The following is a 26,035-nucleotide window of genomic DNA, read 5'->3' on the forward strand; positions in this document are numbered from 1 at the left end:
ATTTGCAAAACCCTTTCATATATATTTTCTTATTTGATCCTTACAACTCTATAAGGTAGCTGTTACTAGTATTCTATTTGCAGTTTTTTCTTTTAAAATTTTAAATTCTTAACCTAAGCACTTAAAAGAATGTCTATATATACACAACAGAATAGAAAAAGCTCTCTACGAATTTTAAATCTCCATTTTATACCACTTGCTTTTAAAAAATAAAAACGGGGAAAGGGGAGGCAGCTAGGTGGCGCAGTGAATAGAACACGAGCCCTGGAGTCAGGCATACCTGAGTTCAGATCAGGCCTCAGATGCTTAATAATTACCTAGCTGTGTGACCTTGGGCAAGCCACTTAACCCCACTGCCTTGTGAAAACCTAAAAAAAAAAATCATTGCTGCTATACACTTCATCTTAAGTCATCTGGAAAACCTTTGGTTGGTGTTCCATAAGTTATTACTTTGAATCAGTAGCATTTATGCTTAGATGAGAATTAAGTCTTTCACAGTTTTTCTTTACAATGTTGTTTTCCTTACATAAATTGTTCTACTGGTTCTCTTCAATTCACTGAAATTTCTTACAATTAATTGCAATTGATTTCTATTTTAAATATTTTCCACCATTTGTTGGATAATTCTCTGTTGTTATGGGGTAATTTCAAGCACTCTTTTCTATTTTTGTGCTTTTCTTTTTTTCTCCTAAAATTTCCTGTTTCAGAATCAGGAAATATTTTTTACTTAAAGCTTTTCTTTCCTCTTAACTCTCTACTACAACTCTAACCCCCATCCTTACTTTCTTTCCTCTGGAGTTTAATAGGGAATGAATTCACACATGACATGATGTATATGAATATAATGGAATACTTTTGTGGTGTAAGAAATTGTGAAAGGGGGTGGTTTCAGGGAGGCCTGGAAGACTTGTATGAACTTTACTAAGGTAGGAAAAACAGCCCTCTGATGCTGAGGAAAATTCCTATCTTGAGCAAATTTTATTACTAATAAAAGACTAGATTGAGATTTTTTTTTTTAGTTTTTGAAAGACAATGGGGTTAAGTGACTTGCCCAAGGTCACACAGCTAGGTAATCATTTAAGTGTCTGAGGTCGGATTTGAACTCAGGTCCTCCTGACTTGAGGGACGGTGCTCTATCCACTGTGTCACCTAGCTGCCCCCAAATTGAGATTCTTTTTTTTTGTCCAGTTTATTGCTTTTCTTTTGGGGAAAATTTTCAGTTCTTCCCTTTTTTTTGAATTATAAAGATTTTATTTATTTTGAGTTTTACCATTTTCCCCATAATCTTACTTCCCTCCCCCACCTCCCACCGAAGGCAGTTTGCCAGTCTTTACATTATTTCCATGGTATACATTGATCCAAATTGAATGTGATGAGAGAGAAATTATATCCTTAAGGAAGAAATATAAAGTATAAGAGATAGCAAGATCAGACAATAAGATATCAGGTTTGTTTGTTTTTTCTAAATTAAAGGTATTGATCTTTATTCAAACTCCACAATTCTTTCTCTGTATACAGAAGGTATTCTCTATCTCAGATATCCCCAAATTGTCTCTGATTGTTGCACTGTTGGAATGAGCAAGCCCATCAAGGTTGATCATCACTGCCATGTTGCTGTTAGGGTATACAGTGTTTTTCTGGTTCTGCTCATCTCACTCAGCATCAGTTCATGCAAATCCCTCCAGTAGGTGATATTGCTAGATCAAAGGGTATGCACATTTTTGTTGCCCTTTGGGCATAGTTCCAAATTGCTCTCCAGAAAGGTTGGTTGAGTTCACAGCTCCACTAACAACGTAATAGTGTCCCAAATTTTCCGCAACCCTTCCAACAATGATCATTATCCTTTCTGGTCATATTGGCCAGTCTGAGAGGTATGAGGTGGTACCTTAGAGAAGCTTTAATTTTCATTTCTCTAATAAATAATGATTTAGAGCAATTTTTCATATAACTATGGATTGCTTTGATCTCATCTGTAAATTGTCAATTGGGGAACGACTTTTTTTATTAAAAATTTTGACTTAGTTCTCTGTATATTTTAGAAATTAGTCCTTTGTCAGAAACATTACTTGTAAAGATTGTTTCTCAGTTTACTACTACATTTCTTGGTTACAGTGGTTTTATCTGTGCAAAAGCTTCTTCATTTAATGTAATTGAAATCATCTAGTTTGTTTTTAGTGATGTTCTCCATCTCTTTCTTAGTCATAAACTGCTTCTCTTTCCGTAGATCTGACAGGTAAACCAGTTCTTGATCTTCTAATTTGCTTATAATAATTGTGTTTTGTCTTAATCCTGTATCCATTTAGATTTTATCTTGGTATAGGGTGTGAAGTGATGGTCTATTCTAAGTTTCTTCCCTACTAACTTCCAGCTAAAATGAGATTCTTTTTTTTTAATTTTTAAAGATTTCATTTGAGTTTTACAATTTTCCTCCCAATCTTACCCCACCCCGAAAGCAGTTTGTCAGTCTTTATTTTGTTTCCATGCTGTACATTGATCCAAATTGAGTGTGATGAGAGAGAAATCACATCCTTAAGGAAGAAACAAAAAGTATAAGAGATAACAAGATCAGAAATAAGATGACTAGGTTTTTTTTTCTAAATTATAGGGAATAGTCCTTGAAATTTGTTCAAACTCCACAACTCTTTATCTGGGTACAGATGGTATTCTCCATTGCAGACAGCCCAAAATTGTCCCTGGTTGTTGCAGTGATGGAACGAGCAAGTCCATCAAGGTTAAACATCACCCCCATGTTGCTGATCCAGGCTTCCCTGAATTCCCATCCCTCCTTGTTTCTAATAGAACAATAGTGTTCCATGGCATACATATACCACAGTTTCTGAAGCCATTCCCCATAAATTGAGATTCTTAAAAGATTTTTTTCTTATTGATCCCTTTGATAATCAGAGCCTTTGAGCCTGTCTCTCAAAATCCTTTTTTTTTTTTTTTTTTTTTTAGATTTTTCAAGGCAATGGGCTTAAGTGGCTTGCCCAAGGCCACACGGCTAGGTAATTATTAAGTGTCGGATTTGAACCCAGGCACTCCTGACTCCAAGGCCGGTGCTCTATCCACTGTGCCACCTAGCCGTCCCCTCTCAAATACTTTTTTTAAATTAATTTTTATTAAAGATATTTGAGTTTTACAATTTTCCCCCCAGTCTTACTTCCCTCCTCCCACCACCCCCACGGAAAGCAATCTGTCAATCTTTACTTTGTTTCCATGTTGTACCTTGATCCAAATTGGGTGTGATGAGAGAGAGAGAAATCATATCTGTAAAGAAGAGACAAGAATTCTAAAAGGTAACAAGATCAGACAATAAGATATTTGTTTTTTTCCTAAATTATAGGGAATAGTCCTTGAACTTTGTTCAAACTCCACAGCTTCTTAACTGGATACAGATGGCACTCTCCTTTGCAGATAGCCCAAAATTGCTCCCGATTGTTGCACTGATGGAACGAGCAAGTCCTTCAAGGTTGATCATCACCCCCATGTTGCTGTTAGGGTGTACAGTGTTTTTCTGGTTCTGCTCATCTCACTCAACATCAGTTCATGCAAATCCCTCCAGGCTTCCATGAAATCCCATCCCTCCTGGTTTCTAATAGAACAATAGTGTTCCATGACATACATATGTCACAGTTTGCTAAGCCATTCCCCAACTGAAGGACATTTACTTGATTTCCAATTCTTTGCCACCCAAACAGGACTGCTAGAAATATTTTTGTACAAGTGATGTTTTTACCCTTTTTCATCATCTCTTCAGGGTATAGACCCAGTAGTTACATTGCTGGATCAAAGAGTATGCACATTTTTGTTGCCCTTCGGGCATAGTTCTGAATTTCTCTCCAGAAAGGTTCGAGTCATAAACTGCTCCCCTTTCCATAAATCTGACAGGTAAACTAGTCCTTGATCTTCTGTCTAAGTCCTGTAACCATTTGGATCTTATCTTGGTAAAGGGTTCAAAATACTTTTTAAACAAATAAAAAATTACGAATTCCTAAGGAAAGAATTCCTCTACTAAATGGAAATTATAACTGGCAGTCATTCATCCTGAATTTTCCAGGAAATTCTGGCTTGCACACAAATCAGAAAATAAGTTTTGTTATACCATTTGTCCTGAATATGGGTTTGGTAGCTTAGGTTGTATTTGAACTCAGGTCCTCCTGACTCCAGGACCTGTGCCACCTAGCTGTACCTGAATAACATCTTGGCATCCATCACTCCTCTCATTCTTGCTCACAAAACCCATCGTTTGAGTTGCATGGTTGTGTATAGTTCAACCCAATTCTGACATTTTCTAGTTGTTTACTGGGCATATACCTCACTTTTCTAAGTGCAGAATGGATACTCTTGAAACTTCTCACACTCTGTGTAATAGAGTGTTGCTAAAGCTCCTTTGAGAATATTTTAAAACTGGGTGAGCCATAAGTGATGAATCCTACCTTTTCACACAATTTTCCTTTGAAGTAATGTTGTAAATGGGAAGTTAAGTCATCAAATGAGTAATTCAAAGTTTGTTGTTATAGTGATACTGTATCATAAGTTGTTCTTTATATTTCTTCAGAAGATTAAGCCCCCTAATTTTTTCCCCCTTCCATAGATTAACTTTTAATACAGTGCAAAAATTTAAATAGTACTTTATAAAGTACTTTAAAATGAATATCAGCACAAGACATTAGAGAAACATCTTATATTCTGCCTTCAATGCTAATTGAATACTTGCACAGCCTTTACACAGAAGAAAACATCTCTTGAATCTTGTTTTGGAAAAGTCTTAGAGACAGCTATGAGGATTATTGGTATTTTTTTAGTTCAGTCAGTCAATATGCAGGTGATCAGTTGAATCAGTCTTCCATCTGGCCTCCATTACGGAGCTTTAAATATGGTCCCTATTCTGTACATGTGTGTGTGTGTGTATGCAGTTAATTCCAACACAAAAGTGTGAAACCAACAAAACAGATTTTTAAAAAATTCAATATTTAATTAAACTCTTAGAATTTGGAGAGATTCAGAAAATTATTGGTATTGATCCTCCAAAGGTGCTTTTGTTTATGTTCTCACTTGAAATATTCATAGAAGATATATAATGTGCTTGATGCACCTGTTTAGATTTCCTAATACTTTGTGAGTAGCAAGAAAAATCTTGTCAGTTATGTTCTTGTTCTGTCCCAGGTCCTTGATATGATACGTTATCATTTGTGCTCTTGTCATCTGATCTAACCAAATCTAACTAAAGAATTGTTATACCTGTATGCCACCATTTTTGTTGCTGTTTATCCTCTTTGAAGACCATGGCATCAGGAAGGTGATGCCAGAACAATCAACTGAATTGGATTTGAATGAGGAATATGCTATGCTAAGTCATCAGCCTCACTTTCTTCTTCAGAGTCATCTGGGTCTGGTGGCCAGATATGGATCAGGATGACAGGAAGTAGCCCTGGATTAGAGGCAAACCTTTATTAATTGTACCTACTATGAACCTCTCTAGTACCTTCTCTGTACTCTTCACTGTTAGAGTAGTGCATTGACTATGGGATTAGGACTCAGGAAGATCTTTGCTCAAATTCTGCCTCTGGAGTTTTTTTGCTATTTGACCTTTGCGAAGGCACAGAACTTTTAGCTTTATTTTCCAGGGTGGTAAAATGGGTAGTGATAACAGCATTTTACTCACAGGATTGTGTTGAGGGTCAAATGAGATAATATTTGCAAAGTGCATTGTCAATTCATAACATGTTGTTATGGTGGCTGTAATGATGAGAATTCCTTTGGAGTTAATTTTACATAATTTACAGTCACATAGAACTGAAAAGAGAATATTGGCTTTGGACAATAGCTTGGTGCTATTAAAGTCTCTTGTATTTTTTTTATTCAACTGTGACACTAGCCATGGAATTTCTCAGAGTTCTGTAGTTACATATAAACAACTGAGACTTTTTTAAAAAAAGAAAATGGGGTTAAGTGACTTGCCCAAGGTCACACAGCTATGTGTCTGAGGTCACATTTGAACTGAGGTCCCAGTGACTCCAGGGCTGGTGCTCTATCCACTTTGCCATCTAGCTGTCCCATGAAACTTTTTAAAACCCTGAAAGACCTAAACATTTCCCTCTTATTTTCCTGAATGAGCACAGAATAGAATTGGTACATATTTAGTTGCATTTGGATAACATGTATTTCCCTTTTCATAACCGATTTTGATGTTTTAAATTTGTATTTATTAGATTTATTCTCGGTTCGCAGGATTCACACGATGCTTTGTTGGAATTTGGAAATAATAATCTCCAAGTCTTGGTTGATATTACTAAAGAAGGTGTGTGGAAAAATCCAGTCCTTCTTAAAATTTTGTCTCAACAGCCAGTCGAAGCAGAGGAAGGTAGGTGTTGTCATTTGTTCAAGTACTTGCTTTGGGAGAAAATAGTGACTGAAACTGAATTAGAGTCTTAATTTTCAAAATTTCAATATTATATAATTTGTCATAGAATTGTCTCTATGAAGTTGATATGATTAATTTTGATTTGTTTAAACATTAATATCGTTTGTTATTAATATCATTTGTTAGCATTTTATGTTGTTAAAATGATAAATTCTAGTTACTCCTCAGTAGTTTAGGTTGGTGATTTTTCAGACTTTTATAACTTTGGAGTTTTCTGAGATACCTTTTACAATTTTTTTCTTGTGGTAGTGAGGCATTTTCATCCAACAAGTAGTTTTGGAATGAAAAGTAAGACTTTGTTATGAAAATGAAAAATCTCATTAAGAAAAGATCTTGAATCCAAAGATTTCTATTAATTTAATTAATATTTTATTGACTTCCTGGTAACTTTTAATGGTGGTTGTAATAGCATCAAAAAATGTAGATTTAGAAGACACTGTAGATATCATCTAATCCCATCTTCCTTAATTATACAAAAGAAACTATTCCATATTTCTAATTATTAGTTTTCTGATTTAATTTAAGAAATGTACCCTATGATTTAGAGGAGGGAATCCATAATTTTTTATACAGCTGCCTTTTATATGTTTATTTTGTAAACATTTATTTTTATTAAACACTTGCTATATGCAGGCTCCTGTGGAAGATGAATTAAAGCCAAGTTTCTATTCTCAAGGGGGTTATAGTTCAGGAGAAGATATGGGATGTGTATTTGTCTTTAAAATAAGGTTTGGGGGCAGCTAGGTAGCGCAGTGGATAGAGCACTGGCCCTGACATCAGGAGTACCTGAGTTCAAATGCGGTCTCAGACACTTAATAATTACCTAGCTGTGTGGCCTTGGGCAAGCCACTTAACCCTGTTTACCTTGCAAAAGCCTAAAAAAAAAAAAAAGGTTTGAATGTGATAAGTAGCCTTAAAAGAGACATATACAGAATGGTGTAATATTTCAGAAAGCAGGATTGGGGCATCATTGACATGTCTACCAACAAGTCAGGGAACAATCCGTGGGTGAAGATTATCACTAATTCTTCAAAAGCTTGGGTGAACTAAAGAAATTTCTAATCCATTTAAGGTATCATTTATACATTAGTTTATTCCTGATTTTGTGTGCTTGCTCTCTTGCTCTCTCTCCCTCCCTCCCTCTCTCTTTCTCTCTCTCTCTCTCCCTCCCTTCCTTCCTCTCTTCCTCTCTCCCTCTCTAGTTGGAGCAGATATCAGAATGGTGGCTTTTAAGACCAGATTAAATCTTCTTGTTCCCAGCTTTAGAGTTTTCCTTATCTTGTTTAATTACTAAAGAGATATCAAATTCCTTTTCTTGGACTAATGATCACTTAAATTGCCTGAACTACAATTAGACATGTTTGAGCTTGTTAGTTTTGAAAATATATTTTTTTTCTTTCCTAGCCAACAGATTTTTTGCTCGAGAAGGACCTTCCTTTCTGCAGATGCGAATAAAACACTTATTGAAGTCAAACTGTATCACACAAGCTACTTCTTTGTCAAAACTATGTGCAGAGTCTAAAGAAATTCCCAACGTGTCATCTTTTCGACAAGCTTATACCACATGTTTATGCTCCATGTTACCTAGTGAAGATGCCATTAAGGAGGTCAGTAAAGCATAATTCTTATTGTTGTCATCCACATTTAGAAAATTTAGGTACAAATTTAGTAGATTATATTGGATATTGTAGCAGAGTTTTTGTTTTTTGAATTATTGAAAAATGAGTAGACTTTTCCACACTCCTTAAAGTACAAAATAATTCTTTAGCTGTTTGGCCTATCTCACTGAATGTGTGTTCATTTGTGTATGAGTTAATAGAATGACTTTCATTAGAATATACAAGTGTTTGGTTGATTTGTATTAAATACCTTAAGATCTTTAAGATTGAAACTTTCTTTTTTTGTGTGTGTTTTTTGTTTTTTGGTATATAATGATTTTTTTTCTTGTTTGGCACATGGAGATTGCTATTAAACTACTTTCTCTGGTCAATTAAGTTAAAGGAATAAAGTGTGACTTAGTCCTAAATTTAAGTGTTTTCAAAGCATAATTGGTCCGCAAATATAGCCTGCACCCAGAAAGTGAGATGACTCTGGGACTAATTAGATTTAAAGGAAGAGGAGTAGAATGTGGCCTATATTTAAACTAATACAGTGTATTTAACTTGGCAAGTAGTTATTTCTAAGAGTCTGCAATACATATCTATATTAGGAACTTAGGAAAAGCATCTTGACTTTGACAAGTTTTATATAAAGCAAGTGGTATATTTATTAAACAAATTCTTGATTTTTTTTTTGCTTGCATTGTCATTTGGTTGTTCCCTTTTTTGTAGTAATGGTGAATTACATTTTTATAAAACCATCCACTAATTTTCTTGTTGGCGATAGGAATTTATTTAACATTTTTAATTCACAAAAATTTAATGCAAGTTAATATGGGAATTTTTCCATTTTGATTCTCTATATCATCTTTTTAACATTTTCCCCCCTTTTCAAACCTTGTTTAGTTGAAGTATAAATTTAAATAGAGGTATAATTTATTTATGTAGGAATATAATTCTTTTTAATTATTTAGTTAATACTAGAAATAATAAAGGAGTTGAAGACAGAAGTTTAGGCATAGCTGAGAATTTCCTGCTATTAACTGAAAAAATTAAAATTAGATTGAGGCAAAAATTAATATGAAATATTATGAGAATAATGATTTCTTTGGTCTGCGTTCAATTGATGGTTAATCTTTGACACTAAGAAATAGAAATAGGGGCGGCTAGGTGGCGCAGGGAATAGAGCACCGGCCTTGGAGTCAGGAGTACCTGGGTTCAAATCCTACCTCAGACACTTAATAATTACCTAGCCATGTGGCCTTGGGCAAGTCACTTAACCCCATTGCCTTGAAAAATCTCAAAAAAGAAAAAAAAGAAATAGAAATAGCAACATTGAACTGTGAATCAGGATCTGTGTTTAAATCCCAGCAATACTCTGTAAAACAATGCTCTTGGTGAATGCACAAAAATGCTGCTAGAAATTCTATTGCTTTTAAAGGTCACTAATTTGCCCCTTTGCTTCCAAAAAACACTTTGTATTACATAGTCAGACTTTTTTTTAAATACTTTTCAAAATATGTGTGCAAAATTTTTACATTCCATTTCTTAATCTGAAGCTGTGAATCAACAAGTATTTGCTATGTGCTAGTCACTAGAGTTACAAATAGAAATAAATTATAAAACCATTTGTTCTTAAAAGGAAATTACATTCTAATGGTGGAGATAGCAAAGACTTATATAAACATGGACAAAATAAATATAATGTGAATGAGTACAATTCCGTACACGGTTAAATACAAGGGGGTGAGGGAACTAACAGGATAAGAAAAGGCTTGAACTATGGAAAGAGGGAACTCAAGAAAAGTAAATTCCAGGCACAGTTGATGACCAGTATGAAATTGGTGGGGAGATGAAATGTAATATGTGAAGATCAACGAGAAGGCCAGTTTCCTTGGATCACAGAATGGGGGGTGAGGTTGGATGTAATACCTAATGAGGCTAGAAATTTACATTGGGGAAAGTTTGTGTTAAAATTTTTAAGCTAAACAAAAGACTTGATATTTTATTCCAAAGTCCATAGGAAGCTTCTAAAATTGAATAGGGGAGACCTTAAGTCAAGTTTGCTCTTGAGGAAAATTACTTTGTCAAAAGTATGTAGGGTGTTCTGGAGTAGCAAAAGACTTGAAATGGAGTAATTTGGAGATTGTATAGTCATTAAGTTGAAAGATGATGAGGGGTGTGGCTAGGTGACATAGTAGATAAAGCACCAGCCTTGGAGTCAGGAGTACCTGGGTTCAAATCCGGTCTCAGACACTTAATAATTTCACAGCTGTGTGGCCTAGGGCAAGCCACTTAACCCCATTTGCCTTGAAAAACTTAAAAAAAAAAAGATGATGAGGGTCTGAAGTTAGGTTATCAATCTTTGAGAGCTGAAGAGGAATTGGATTTGTAAGATGTTGGGCAGGTAAAAATGGCAGCAAGATTTCTCAAGTATTCCTATGTGTTTGTAGGGTGAGGGAGGGTTAGGAAAATGTCATGGTTATGAACCAGGAAAACTGGAAGTATAATGGTGTTTTCAATAGAAGCATGGGAGTTTGAAAGGGGGGAGAGGGTTAGAGGGAAAGATAATGTATATGCTGAGTTTTTAAGATGTGTCCAGGACATTCAGTGTGAGATGACCAATAAGTAACATGGTGATGCAAGACTGAAGCTTAGTGGCGAGACTAGAATTTACTATCTAGGTCTGTTCAGAGATAACAGTTAAAACTTGGATGCTCAAAAAAGTGTAGAAGCGAAAAGGGCCTATAACAAAATTTTTGTGAGTACCTCCACTTTGGAGATTGAAAAATGTGATGAGCCAGCAAAGGAACCTGAGACCAAGAGGTAAGAACAGAAAGGAAATAATGTCATGGCCAGGAGAGAGCAGTCTCCTGAAAGTCCAAAGATGAGCTTAGCCTTAGATTGTTGTAGAACTTAAAAGAAAAAGCAAGAGTCAGTGTCTGGTAGTGTTTCATCATCTCCTGACTGTCTTTTAATGACAAAAAAGATTTCAGGGAAAATCTTACTTGTTATGTGGGACTTTTGAATAATATTACAATATGATATGGTTTTAAGAAATGTTTAGGTGTTTTGAATTGCATTCTCAAATCTAGTATTCAGAAGGGTTTGTGGAAATTTTTGACCTGAGTTGTATGTCAAGAAGTGTTACCTAATGAATAATTTTATGGCTTTGTAACTTTTGATAAGATAATTATGATGAATTTTATCTTGATGTCATTTGTAATGGCACATATATTTAAAATCTATGAAGCTGATGTAAAGAAAGCTGTATTAGAAAAGAGGAGGATGTGAATAGAGCCTAGAAAATCAACTAGTAAAGAATTCTAGGAATTAAGATTGGAGTCCTCCCAAATTTGAGGTCTTCACAAGTTTAATTAGCTTCAAGGAGAGGGTATCAGAGACCCTTTCCCTGTCTAGCTGTGATCCTAAGACCAAAGGGTCAGATCAGATATTACAAAAAATGTTCTTCACTAAATATCTAAAAATATCTGTCACCTCCCTTTTTTATGGTCTGTTAAGTAGGAAAAAGAAAAGGTAGAAAGAGAACCAGGTATAAGAAAGACTCAAAGAGGCAGGGAGAAAGGAAGCATTTATGAAGTGCTTCCTGTGGGTCAGGCACTGGGCTAAGCCATGGCCGAGATATGTGAGCCAAATGAGACATCATCCTGAAAGTCTGGAACAGGCCTGAAGAAAGATGAAGGCAGGCTGGAGGGCTCAGGAGAGGGGTGAGGCCATGAGCTTCACACAGGCATAGTAGAAGTCCAGAGGTAGGGGGTGGGGGCAGGGGAGGAAGGCAGCAGTAGGAGTCCCTGCTTGGAAGTCCAGCAAGCCCTGCATTTTCTGTTGTGTTGTAGTGGTTCTTTCTAATTTGCATTGTTCAAGTTATTGTATATTTTTATTGGTTTTGCTTATAGCAGTTCACTCAAGTCTTAGAGCTGTTTATATTCATCTTTTTATATAGCACAGAAATGTTCATTACATTGAGTTATATTTGTCTTAATTATTTCTCAGTTGAAGCATATCTATTTCAACAGTATTTCCAGGAGCAGGGGAAGGGAGGTATGAAATGCAGCAGAAAGAGTTACGAGAATGAGGACTAGAAAATGGTTTTTGGATTTGTTAACAAAGTGATTAGTCACTTTTGACTTTTGAAAGGGTAGTTTAAATAGAATGATTAGCACAGAAGCTTTTATTACAAGGAGTTTAAGGAAAGGAATAAAAAAAGGGAGAATGAAAACAAACCACTTACAAATTAATATTCTAAACTTACATAACATCAGAAATTCCTAGGACCTTTCCATTAACAAAGTTAAAGAAAAAATAGACACTATTCTGCATAGTGTACTTTAAAAAAAGATATATAATAAATTCATCCAGTTACTTTCAGAGCTGTCTCATTTGTTTGGCTTTCCTTTTGAACTTTTCTGTTTTATTTTAGTGTATATAAAATGCTTCAGTGATTTATCTTTGTCTTTTTATTTTGGCAATACTAGTTCTCTTTGTCCATTTCTCTTAAGAAACAAATGACAACATTCCTTGTAGCAGATTAACATAGTTCAGTAAAACAAATCCACATATCTGCTATGTCTACAAGAGAATGGACTGCCCTTTCTGTGACTTGCATTTATTATCCCTTTGTTGGACAGAGGCAGTATGCTTCTTGTGACAAGATTTTGTGGGAGTTGAAAAGACAAGACCTGACTAGTGAGTGGATGTTTGAGGGGAAGAATCCTGAGCAGTCAGAACCATTAGTGTAAGTTTGGGGGGCATAGAAGGAGAATATTGCCATTAACAGAAACAAGGAAATTGAGGAGGCAGCCCTTTGGTGTGGAGGGGTCTGGTGGCATGGGAGGAACATTATGTCAGTTTCCAGGTCAAAGTAAATATTATTTGATTCTAAAGAAGCAAAGTATATGTTAGAGAAGGGAGATCCTTACATGGCTCATTTAAAAAAATACATCATGGTATTTTGTCAGTCAATAAATATTTATTATGGGCCTGCTATACACCAGGCACTTTGCTTAGCACTAGAGTAAAAAAAAAAAAAAGCAAAGATAGTCCCTGGTCCTCCAGAAGCTCTCTTTGGTGGCAAACAGTATTCAGAAAAGGAAGCCTGGAAGCAGAGGGGAGGAGAGAGCTTTCCAGCATGAAGGACAGCCAGAGAAAACACCTCAAGTCTTAAGGAAGAGCCATGAGGCCAGGTACCTGGATTTTTTAAGAGTTTTGGAGTTGGTGAGATTTAGTGTAGCCTGGAAGAAAGGGAAAAATATGGATTTTAATTGGTTTTGTTTTCATGTTCAGGCATAATACATACATGTACATGCATGCATGCACACACACAGCCTGGAAGCAATAGGGAACCAATGGAGCTTGTTGCAGTATTTACTTGTTAAAACAACTATCATGTTCCAAGCACTGTGTGAGGATGCCAAATATGATCCAAAATTTCTTATCAGCCTTAATTCTCCACCTCTTTACTTTCTTCTGTCTTTCTAATTTAGGCATGGGTGACATCCACCTCATCCACATGGTCTAGGCAACCACAGGCAGGATTGGAAATTCAATAACTAAGAACTTTTCAGGGGTGAATTAATTAAATGCCTGACCAAATATATAGTAGTCAAACTTTTCAGTAGATGATTTCGTATGGCCATGAATGATGTTATAAACATCCATATGGCCCTTGACAGAAAAAAAGCTTCCTGTCCCTGTCTAATTTAGAGTTTGAACACCAAGCCTCCATATAAGGAAACAGGTAAAAAAATGAGATGTCTGAACCTTGAGCTATATACACACCACTTTATTTGCACGTCTCCACCATGCCCCAGGAAGCTTAATATTTGGATAATCTGTTCTTATAGGAGCAACTGGGTACAGTATATAGAGTACTGTCTACCTCAGTTTCCTCATCTATAAAATGAACTGGAGAAAGAAATGGAAAATCCCAAGAAAATTCCAGGACTCACAGTGTCAAACCTGACTTAAATGATTGAACTGTAACCATAATGTTTTTGGACTCTTAACTAAATTAAAAAAAAAAACATAGTTCCTGTCCATTCAGTCTAATTGGGGAAAATGACTTTATCAAGCAAACTTGATAAAAAGGTTTGATAAACAATTAATTTGCATTTTGTGAAGAAGGGACCAGAATCCATATGTTGTAATTGGTGTTCTGAGGTAACTGGAAAACATGATAAATCAGGAAAAAAGGAAGTGTTTATCGTGTATTCGCACTACATGTTATTTGAGATGAGAACCAAAATCTGCATGTTGATTTCATATAAAATTTTAATTATGTTTTTCTGTAAACAATCAAGGTTTTTTGAACCTCCTGCCAAAGTAACTTTGTGACCGTGGGTACTCTCCGTCTCAGTTTTATTTTCTGTTTTTATTTTTTCTATTTATTTTCTATTTTTATTATATATGATATTACTTGTTTATATGTTATTTTTATTATTGCCTGGTTGATCTCTTAAGATTTCTTCCAAGTCTGTTCTTGGATTTTTTTCACCGCACTGATGCTTGAGGTAGGCATGGCATACACAAGGAAGCTGGAGAAGAACTGGGAAAATGTGATATTTCAAGGATCTAGGAAATGAGACTGTCTTGAAGTAAGGAATTGTTCAATTGTTTTTCAGTCATGTCATGATGCATGACCCCTTTTGGGGTTTTCACAGAAGTGGTTTGCTAGATGAGGAAACTGAGGCACACAGGGTTAAGTGACCTGTCTAGGTCACACAGCTAGGAAGTGTTGAACTCAGATTTGAACTCCTTTTTTTTTGTTTGTTTGTTTTGTTTTTTAGTTTTGTTTTGTTTTTGTTTTTTTACAAGGCAGTGGGGTTAACTGATTTCCCAAGGTCACACAGCTAGGCAATTATGTGTCTGAGACTCAGGTCCTCCTGACTCCAGGGCTGGTGCTCTATCCACTGCACCACCTAGTTGCCCCATTAGATTTGAACTCATGAAAATGAGCCTTCCTGACTCCCAAGTTATATGCCCTATACACCAATCTACTCAGTAAGGAGTACAATAATTATAATTGCCAAATGCTAAAAGATAGAGGATAAAATCTGGTAGGACAGGGGATAAGATGAGGGGGCTGTGAGGTCAGTCAAAGTTGAGATATTACTTGCTACTTCAAGATAAAAGTTTCTATAAGTCAAGAGGGCAGAAATTGGGTCAAAAGGAGTTCTCAAGAGTGGATAATGAAGAACTAGAGACATTGAATATAGTTTTCCTTTTTAGACAGTAAGCCAGAAAATTGATTACAAGCTTGGAGAGAGGGATTTTTTTTTTAAGGATTTGGGAGACTGGGGCACATTTATGGAAAAAAAAATGGGACAATCATTAGAAAGTGATAATATTATTTACAATTATTTGTATTTATATTATAGAGCTTGTAGGCTTACAGAGATCTTTACTCACCACATCAACTCTGTGAAGTATGTAAATAAAGGTAGATTAAAGGTTTATCAATTAATTGGTAGCTGAAACAGGATCTTAAAAGGATAGAAAGAAATAGAAGAGTTACTACCTTTTCTCCTAAGGTAGAAGAGAGTGGATTATTATTCTCAAATGTTTTTTATGCTGACTAAAGAGCTCCCATTGTATTGCTTCATTTTTCTCTGAACTGACCAACTATTTTTTACAGCTGGAATTTGATATAGCTGGAGAACTTAAAAGGGAAAAATGTTAAAAGAAATGCTGCAGAAAATGAAGTTGAGGGTCAATAAAAGCAGAGCAGAAGCATATTGTGGTGCGGCAAGTTGGTGGTTATATTCTATAAGTGTTTTCTGGTAAAATTAGTTCAATTTCATGATTTCTCATTGTATTATGCAGTACCCTGGGATCAGTAGTAATGAACTCAATTCATGGCCTTTTTTTTTTCAGGTTTGTAAATTAATGAGCCCAAAGCAACATAACAAGTAGCACATGCTGAGTTGATAATGTCAAACTTGGGCTGAGGGTTGGGAATGAAAAGGAGGTGTAGCTAAAGTGGGGAAAGTTGAAAAGAATAAGGGTTAGGGTTAAAGGTCATGAATTCAGTAAGAGTAGGTTCTGTTTAAATGAAAGACAGGGAGAAATTGCCAAATCTAATGACCTCTTCTGAGTCCTCATTGTCTTTTTACTTCTTTTTCAGCCTTTAACACTATTGATGACTCTCTTCTTGGTATTCTCTTTTCCCACTCTCTGTGGTCTTCTACCTATTAGATCCAAATCACATTTTCTAACTCTATAGGTGTCATATAGAGTTTTGTCCTGGACCCTTTTCTTCCTCTATATTATTTCACTTGGTGATTTCATCATCTCCCCTGTATTTAATTACCACCTGTATGTTGATGAGTATCAGATCTATTTCACCAAGCCTGACTGTTTGGCTGACTTCTAGTCTGGCGTCTCCAGCTTTCTTTCAAACTAGGTAATGAGTTCATTTTGGACATGTTGTGTTTTAGGTGTCAGCTAGACAATTGTGAGATAAGGGTTGTCAAAATAACTAATCAAAGCAAAAATTAAAGAGAACTCTAGATCTGTCACAAGATTTTTTTTTCTTTTAGGTTTTTGTAAAGGCAAACGGTGTTAAGTGTCTTGCCCAAGGCCACACAGCTAGGTAATTATTATACAAGATTTTTTTTTTTAATCAGTTGCTTTTTACAAAGAGAAAATTTCAGAGAATCAGTAGAGGATAGTAACAAGAATTGAGGAGATGACAACAATGCTTGGTCTTTCAAAGAGGAAAAAGTTATGAGCACAGGGCAGCTCAGTGTCTCAACTCCACCCTTCTCAGAGACTGGGAGTTGCAGAGGAACATTGGGGGACCTCTTAGGGAAAGAGAATTACTCTTCATTCAAAAAAGGATTCTGAGGTTAAAAAATGTGACATCCTAATTAAGCAAAAGTGAGGATTCACTTTTGTAAGAAGACAGAAATAATTTTGAAGGCTATGAAGAAATCTATTGAGAATAATGAAGTTTCCAAAGAGCAACAGTGGCATGAGTTCAGGAGACTACTGACTTGGTGTGATTAGGACTGATAAGTTGTGGAAGCATGACAGAATTGGTGTCTGGATAAAAAGGGAGTTAGCTGAGTATATCCTCAGTGTCTGCTCTTGGTATAAGGTGAAAGTGCAGGGTTTCTTTTCTTTGAGTATCGTTTCTTTCCTCTTGAGTCTCTGAATCTAAGTTGTTTTATTTTTATATATATTTTGTCTCTGTCTTCCTTTCTTTTCTTGGCCCCATGCTTTTTAATATTTTTGCCAGGGACTTCAGTGAAGGCACCGGTGAGATGACTTCCAGTTATATGAAAGTATCAGTAACAGTGCTTGCATATAGAATTTCAGTAAATTTAGTTATCTTTGGTAAAACAATGAGTCAAATGTAGTGAGTTGAAATTCTGTAAGGGTAATATTAGGGCCTGTACTTGGATCCAGAAAATGAGTAAAAGATCAGGTCAGGACAAAAATTTCATGTTAAAAAATTTGAGGGACTTTCATTATACAAAAAGCTTTTTGAATTTCATTGTAATAAGCATTCATATGTGTCTGTTGTATTCAGAAAGTAGGCTTAGATTTGTTCTGCTTAGCCCCAGAGAACAGATTTGAACCAGTGGTTGAGATGTTCCAAAATGGAATGAACATCTTCAGAGTGGGTTTCCCTCCACAATAGATATTCAGTCAGAAGTTGATGACCATCTGGAGAGACTTAGTTTAAAGATGAGATTCCTTTTTAGGCATTCTTTGAATTATGACCAATAAGATTCTTTCCAACTGAGATTTATTGTTAGTATGACTAAAGATGATCTAAATAGAGTTACATTTGGGAAGAATGTTGTAGATTTATGCAACTTTCCTCTTTGATGCCTGGAATCAGTGAGTATACTATAGATATTGATGACAAACTTTAGGGGCCAGAAAGTTTCTCAAAAAGCAGAAATTGAGCATTCAAAAAAAATTATGAAAGTATAGGCATTCAAGACATATGTGCTGGTGGTACAGAGAAGAAAATATAGGAACCATTGGAGATTACCTTTGGCATGTGCCAATTAAAAGATTGGCTTGCCCACTGCAGAGTCCATTAGGGGAGCAATGTGAACTAAAGACATGAAGGTCCTTCAAAGTGAGGATGACAACTGATTCAGGGAGCCCAGGGGGGGTTTTCATTGGAAGACATCTTTCAGGTAGAATTTCTTTGAGTTTGGCAATATGTGCTGCATAGATTTCCATGAATGGGGGGGGGGGGGATACACAGGTGTTTTAGAGGCTTTTGCCTCCCTGGTAAGGGTCTGCTCTAGAGTGATGGTAATTAAAGTAAGAGAGAGGTCAATTTTGAGGATTTTAAAAGAAAATTGAATTATCTTTTTTTTCTTTCTACATACATGTTCATTTCCATTTATATACCCCATAACTATCTAGCAAATTGTGACAAAGAAATAAGAAAAGGAAAAGTGCCTTTAAGCAGAATTGGCCATAACATTCTTGCAGAGCTGTTATTGGCAGTGTTTCCTATTCATTGTTCTTCATCAACAGGGAGTATATCCTCCTCCCTTCACCCCCTGCCCTGTAACAAAATAAATAACAATAATCATCAGGGACTTTACTATATCACCTAGCTTCTTTGGTTTGCTTGGATCACTCCAGTAGTATTTACCTTCTTATCATAATTGTTAAGCAGATATTCTCTAACTTTTTTTTAAATCAATTAACATTTTACTTTTTGAAGGCAACAGGAAAATTTTTGGTAAAATGTTAGGAGTCATCAGGTTTAAATTTGATGTTTCAAGTTAATGATTTTGTACAGTAAAAGAGTGATGGAACTAAGGAGAGTTCACTAACAACTGCAGCTGAGGTCAGTAGATGAGTTAAGTTAAGGAAGCAACTGGGAATAAAAACTGTGTTGGCACCTGTGGGAATCCCAGTAATGGGTGTATGGAACAGGAAACCTCTGCTGGGAATCACTGAACTAGAGACTTACAATTAAGATTAATTGACTGAGCCAGCTGGAAGCCAATACACTGAAGTCTGTTCAGATAACCTTGCAGTTGCGAAACAAACAACTATTCTGTAGTGCTTTTACTAGTCACGAAGAACTTTGACTCACAGTGCTGTTAAGGAGAATAGTACAGGAATTACTCCCATTTTAACAGACTAGGAGGCTGTGGTTCAGAGAAGTTAAGTCATTTCCTAAGTTACTTAAATGACTGAGCCAGTTCTCAAAAAAGTCACCTATCTCTTAAGCCCATTATTCTTTCCTTTACTCTCTACTGGTAGGAAGCTAACCTAGTAAGGCTGGAGTGTTTAATCAGGAGCAAGACACAGGTCTTCTTTGTCCTTGACGGAAGTAAGAGAACAGTCCTTATTTGGGGAAGTAAATGGTAGTCTGAGAAGGATAATTCTGAGCCTTAGGAATGAACATTTTTTTTTTGTGAAAGATTTTATTTATTTTGAATTTTACAATTTTCCCCCTAATCTGCCCCCCCACACACAGCAGGCAGTTCATTAGTCTTTACATTGTTTCCATATCTAAATTGAATGTGTTGAGAGAGAAATCATATCTTTAAGAAGAAAAAACAAGAATAAAATATGTGATAGCAAGAATACACAATAAAATAATGGGTTTTTTTTTTAATTAAAGGTAATAGTCTTTGTTTGAACTCCACAATTCTTTCTCTGGATACAGATGTTTTTCTCCATTGCAGATAGCCCAAAATTTTCCCTGGTTGTTGCCCTGATGGTTGATCACCACCCCCATGTTGCTGTTAATGGTGTACAATGTTCTTCTGGTTCTGCTCATCTCGCTTAGTATCAGTTCATGCAAATCCTTCCAGCCTTCCCTGAATTTCCATCCCTCCTAGTTTCTAATAGCACAGTAGTGCTCCATCACATACATATACCAGTTTGTTAAACTATTCCCCAACTGAATGACTTCCACTTAATTTCCAATTTTTTGCCACTACAAACAGGACTGCTATGAATGTTAATTAACATTAACAAGTGACATTTTTACCCTTTTTCATCATCTCTTCAGGGTATAGACCCAATAGTGGTATTGCTGGATCAAAGGGTATGCACATTTTTGTTGCCCTTTGGGCATAATTCCAAATTGCTCTCCAGAAAGGTTGAATCAGTTCACAGCTCCACCAACAATGTATTAATGTCCTAGATTTTCCATATCCCTTCCAACACTGATCATTGTCCTTTCTGGTCATATTGGCCAGTCTGAGAGGTGTGAGGTAGTACTAGGGATTTGTTAACATTGGAGATATTAGATATAGTTATTGTATGTACTTATTGGGGAATATTTTTTATGGCAATAGAGAATTTTTTTTTTATTCTCTTCCTCTTGCCTTCCCCCCCAAAGGATCAAGAAATGGAGAAAATTCAGTTGCAGTATTTTGGTACATTGGATTGGTTAACTAGTTACTAAGAGTCTAAAGGGGAGAAACATTGTCTGGGTCAAAAAAGAGATAGACAAACAATACCTGCTCTTAGTCTTGGCCCCTTTGGGATAGAGTCAGTCTCCAGTTATAAATGATAAATAGAAATACAATTCTCAATAGAAACCAGAGGACTTTTATTCAGTTTGGAAATTTTTTCAGAGAGAAAGGTATAGAAGAGGCCATACATTCCAATTTTTGTTCTAATAATAATATCTCAATTAGTGCAGATTTGGAAAGTATATTGGATTTATAGTCCAGAAACCTGGGTTTGAATCCCCTGCTTCTTCCTCTTTCTGGAATGGTTAACTTTATTTTTCAAAATTGTCTTCTTAAAGTATAGTATCTCTTTTTTAGTCTTGTGAGAATTTCCAGCAGCTCACTTAGGCCTCCAGAATCCAAACATATAGAGCATTTTGCCTGTCAAGTGACTTTGGTATGTTGTTTGCCTCTTGGGCTCCTTATAGCAATGTATTCCACTTTGTCGCTGTGTGCTTCCTTCCCAAAAAAAACACAAAAAATGAACTTTTCAAGTTTCCTAGTAATTGCAGGGTATACCTTTTTTTTTTTTAAAGGTTTTTGCAAGGCAATGGGGTTAAGTGACGTGCCCAAAGCCACACAGCTAGGTAATGATTAAATGTTGGAGGCTCGATTTGAGCTCAGGGACTCCTTACTCCAGGGCTGCTGCTCTATCCACTGCGCCACCTAGCTGCCCAGGGTATACCTTTTTTAAAAAAGAATGTCATTTGCTATGCCATGTTTGTAACTTTGTTAGTCTATAACAATAGGAATTTTATGTTCTCCTTTTTCTCAGTTGGAAGTTGGCAGGGTGTTTATGGTTGAAATTAGGCCATTAGAGCCTTTTTTTTTTTTTTAGGTTTTTGCAAGGCAAATGGGGTTAAGTGGCTTGCCCAAGGCCACACAGCTAGGTAATTATTAAGTGTCTGAGACCGTATTTGAACCCAGGTACTCCTGACTCCAAGGCTGGTGCTTTATCCACTGCGCCACCTAGCCACCCTAAGCCTAATATTTTAATAGAAAAAAAGAATACACATAGCAAGGAAGAGCACACATCCACAGGAAATGAAAATTAATCCAGGTTAACTTTAAGAAACCCATTTGATTTTGTAGGTATTTGAAATATCAATATTCAGACATCTAATCATTAACAGGGAACACTTTCATTAATTAGACATGGATGGACATACATATACATGCTTTCAAGTACCCTTAGTGAACTTGGTAAGCCTTATAACAAAAAACTGCATTCTAAATAAAAGAAAGAATTCTGCTGTTTGTGAATTGTGTGGGATTTCACCTTCAAAGAACAGTTCAAACAATGACAATTTGGATTTTTTTTCATTGACCAATTTGTGTATCATATCTTTTCCAATGTACTGTAATTTAGCTTTCCTACTACCAGAGATTTAAAAAAAAGATTATCATTAATCAACACTGACTTTAATAGTACTTCCTAGTTTTTTAACTTCTGCTTTTAATAAAATAATAAGCCAAAGATAATTGTTACTTTACTTTCTATTTCCTATTATTCACTTTTGTCCACTTGTGACAATTTCATTATCTTTAAGCAAGGTTCCCTGAAAAGATTATCAGCCTTTAAGGTATCTCTCACTCTGCCCCTCTGCTATCTGGCAAGGGCCTAGTCCAGTTAAGATTTGATAGGTAAGAAGATTTTCGAAGGATCTTGATCAGATCAAGGGAGTAACATGAGGAAAGTGATATTTTTAGAGATTAACCAATGATCTCGGTCTTGTGGGAAGAAAACCATATGCTGACTGGTATTTACTACAGAATTTGAGCTTTGGTCAATATAATTTGAGCCTCATGAGATGGGTATTTACAAGTCTTATCCCAGTTTTACAGATCAGGAAACTGAGACTCATAAAGGTGAATTATTTGCCTATAGTCATATGCCTGGTATGGCACCCAGGTCTGCTGACTTCAAAATCTAACACTATGCTGGGTAGTAATTGAATATACTTTGCTAGTGACAGCATAAAGTTATCTGTATTATTTATTCATCATTTTTCCTTTTGTACAATTATTTATCATTCTTTTTCTAATTCTGAATTCATTCTATTCCTAAAATTGTACTACCAGAAAAAAGTAATCGTGCTTCAGACTATTATTTCTCCAAACTCAGGCAATTCCAATCCCCCAAATAGTCAGGCAATAGATAGCATAAAAGCACTTAGATAATATAAAGTGTTTTCAAGTACAGATGAGAAAGGGTTTTGTTATTTTTATTTTTATTTTTTTTGGTACGGGGATAAGGGGGAAGAAGTAGGAGTGGAGAGAGAGGTTCTGATAGTTTCTCTGTGTTCCTTATCTCCCTGCATTTTGATACTGTTGCCTCTCCTCTATTTATTTATTCTTCCACCTTTGAGTTTTTACATATCTCCTGGTTCTCTTCCAGTCTCTGACTTCCTGTTCTTTTATCTGGCTCCTTGCCGAAACCTTTTAAATATGGTTGTGTTCCAAAACTCAGTCCTGGGCCCTCTTCTGTTCTCTTTTCTTTATACCTTTTTCATTTTGTGACTTCAACTTCCTTCGGTTTAAAGCATATCTTTTATCTTTTCCCCAAGTTCAACACTTTGCTAAACTTTCTTATAAACTGCTGCCAAATTACTGTTTCTAAACTACAGGTAATGCCTCGTTAGTCTCCTGCTCAGGAAGTTGCAATGGCTCCTGATTGCCTTAGGATAAAATACATACTTCTTTATTTTGAAGTTTTAAGCCCTTCACGATTTGGCTTCCATCTTTCTTTTCCTGCTTGGTTTTGTTAGTCATCCAAAGTGGCTTCCTTAAAAAGAAATTTCAGGGGCTGCTAGGTGGCGCAGTGGATAGAGCACCTGCCCTGGAGTCAGGAGTACCTGAGTTCAAATCTGGCCTCAGGCACTTAATAATTACCTAGCTGTGTGGCCTTGGGCAAGCCACTTAACCCCATTAACCTTGCAAAAACCTAAAAAAAAAAAAAGGAAATTTCATTTTCTGTCTCTTAAAACAGTTCACCTCCTCACCATTACTGGAATGTTGCCCATCCTCATCTTTAAAATAACTTTGACATCCCTGGTTCTTACCATGTGACTAATATTCCTAACATACCCTGCAACTTTTATTCCTATTCTTTGGAGTTCCTCATTGTTTCATACAATGGCTTCTACTCATGTTGACCTTTTACACCCTGCCATCATCAAAATTCTGTGTGACATTTTTAGTTTTTGGACGTAGTTGAATTCCATATCTTTCAGCCATATAGTAACACTGGCAGGATGTTCATATTTTTAAAATGAGCCTCTGCCTTTGGAATCCTGTGGTCGTAAAAGAACTTACCTTTAGTTTCCCAAAAGTAATCCAGCCTGCTTTCCATTTCCTCCTATTAAACTCTTAACCAGACTTGTTCATCTTTACTATCTTTCTCAGATATTCATGCTATTTGAAAGCTCTATAGAGCATCCATCTAGATGCACATTGGAATCTAGGCAATAAACATTCTTCATCCCCTTGATGCTTCTATGAGAATGTATAGACCAAACTTCTTTTAGTGATTACAGCTCTTTTAAAGAAATTTCTACAGTGTTCTGGGACTTAATGTAATTGGCATAATGACACTTAAGAAATAGGAGACTCTAGAGGACCTCTCTCTATCCATAGAGAATCCAGTTTTTTTTTGTAAGATTTTTATAAAACCATTTTAGCATGATGTTGTCTTTGGCAACCACTTCTTTCCATTGGCAAATAAATCACATTTATGCTGACTTAGGCATATTTCTGTAGTATTTGATCTCCTGTTGTGTCAATTAACTATAACTTGTACAGGATATTAAACTATATTTAAGAAGACTGACAAAAGCAGAGCCATCTGAAAACAACAGAAGACTTCATATAATTGTGACTTTGCACAGTACACAGCTATAGGAAAATCTAATATATTTGACAAATCATTTTAATGGTTTTCCTCCATCCTTAAAATTATGGATTTGACTTTTAGTAGGATTGGTAGCCCAAGAAAATAGAGAATAGTGCTGTAAGTAGCTAATACTAATTCTCATTTTATTATTATCTTTAGTTTAGTGGCAGTTGTTAATTTTAGTGGCTGGTTTTAAGAAAATGGTCAATGACCTTTCAAGTGTTATTATTTCAGCTTTATTAACTTTAAAAGATTATCACTAATTGGACCAGTTCTTGTTGTTTCCAAAGTTTCATAAAAAATAGATTACAGCTGGAATCAGTAGGTAGAAAAGGTATATTATGTAGTTAGTGAGACAAGTCAGCATTTCAAGATTCCTCAACTAAGCAGTATAAAATTAGTTGCCAAAAATAATGTAGTATATAGACAATTCCTATGGTTTAAAGGAGATCCTACTCCTATATCTGGGACTGACTTTCAAAAAAGAGGGAGAAACTTAATTTGGGACTGGAAGAATAGATAAGTTTGACTGGTGAAAGTAGTAGTGTTTCACATCTCCAATAGCATTTTAAGGTGCACAAGTAGGTATATTCTTGTCCTGTTACAGAATGGGAGTAGTGGACTGAAATCTGAATTATGGTGTAAAAATAACAAAAAGTGCCACCATGAATTTTTATATTTAACCTTACACTTTTCAAAGTGCTAATTTAACATGTCATCTCATTTGATTGTTATGTTATCTATCCCCATTTTCTCTGCATGACCAAGAGTAAGGGATAATAGATAGATAAGCCAGTGTTGAACTGGTGTCCAGAAAATAATATTATTATAAAGAGAATGATCTTTACCATATAGTATAAATTCCTCTATTGGAGGATTTATGAAAGGAAATAAGAAATAATCACCCAGGATAAGAAAGCATGGATATTTTGTGATTTTCATTGTTGACTCCAGATGAGATTAAAAATTTGTTTCATTATTCATTTTTAGCAGTTTTTACTTTTTAATACATAGCTAAATGTTTCCAATATAGGTATATTTTAGAAACTTAGAAGAATTTGTGATCAATGATATTGTTGGATGTGTGTTTTCCCCTTACTGATGTAGATCTGCTTTTACTTGAATAGACTGTTATCTTTAGCTTTGACTTTTAAAAATTCTGTATGCAAGTTGCCAATCTGGCCATTAGATATGCATTAATCAGAAGTAATTAAGCAATTTAAGAGAAACTTAATAATTCAGATACCTCTTCCCCCAAGTATGAATTATTGTGAAACTTTCCTGTAAATGTATTCTTTTTTTAAAAAATTTAGTTATTTGTTTATTTTGTGTGAGGCAATCAAGTTTAAGTGACTTGCCCAGGATCACACAGCTAACGAGTGACAAATGTCTGAGGCCAAATTTGATTTCAGATCCTCCTGACTCCTGGTCTGGTGCTCTATCCACTGTACTCTCTAGCTGTCCCTCTTAAATCAGCATTTTATTTCACATCCTGTTTGGATATAATGAAATGTCACTGCTATAGAAAATTTGTAATATACTCATTTAAAATGTAAACTCTTCACTTGTGAAAAGCATTTACCAAGATAACTTCTATTGATTTCTTTGTGGTTAAATTAGTGGCAGTACAATCAGTGAAACAAAAAAAAAT

At 35.6% G+C, this 26,035-nt stretch overlaps 1 protein-coding gene across 5 annotated transcripts in view; it reads left to right on the top strand.

Annotated features, from left to right (window-relative positions):
* Positions 1-26,035, top strand: part of RLF (RLF zinc finger) — a 145,210-nt gene that overhangs the window by 67,316 nt on the left and 51,859 nt on the right. For 4 of the 5 annotated variants that reach the window (XM_074217633.1, XM_074217631.1, XM_074217634.1 and 1 more), the window contains 2 exons: positions 6,232-6,364; positions 7,829-8,031. In XM_074217633.1, the coding sequence (XP_074073734.1) occupies positions 6,232-6,364; positions 7,829-8,031 (336 nt within the window). Of the gene's footprint in view, positions 1-6,231; positions 6,365-7,828; positions 8,032-26,035 lie in introns of those variants that run through there. The other variant, XM_074217635.1, reaches the window with a different exon arrangement.

The sequence above is a fragment of the Macrotis lagotis genome, chromosome 1 (genome assembly GCF_037893015.1).
Source record: "Macrotis lagotis isolate mMagLag1 chromosome 1, bilby.v1.9.chrom.fasta, whole genome shotgun sequence".
NCBI lineage: Eukaryota > Metazoa > Chordata > Mammalia > Peramelemorphia > Peramelidae > Macrotis > Macrotis lagotis.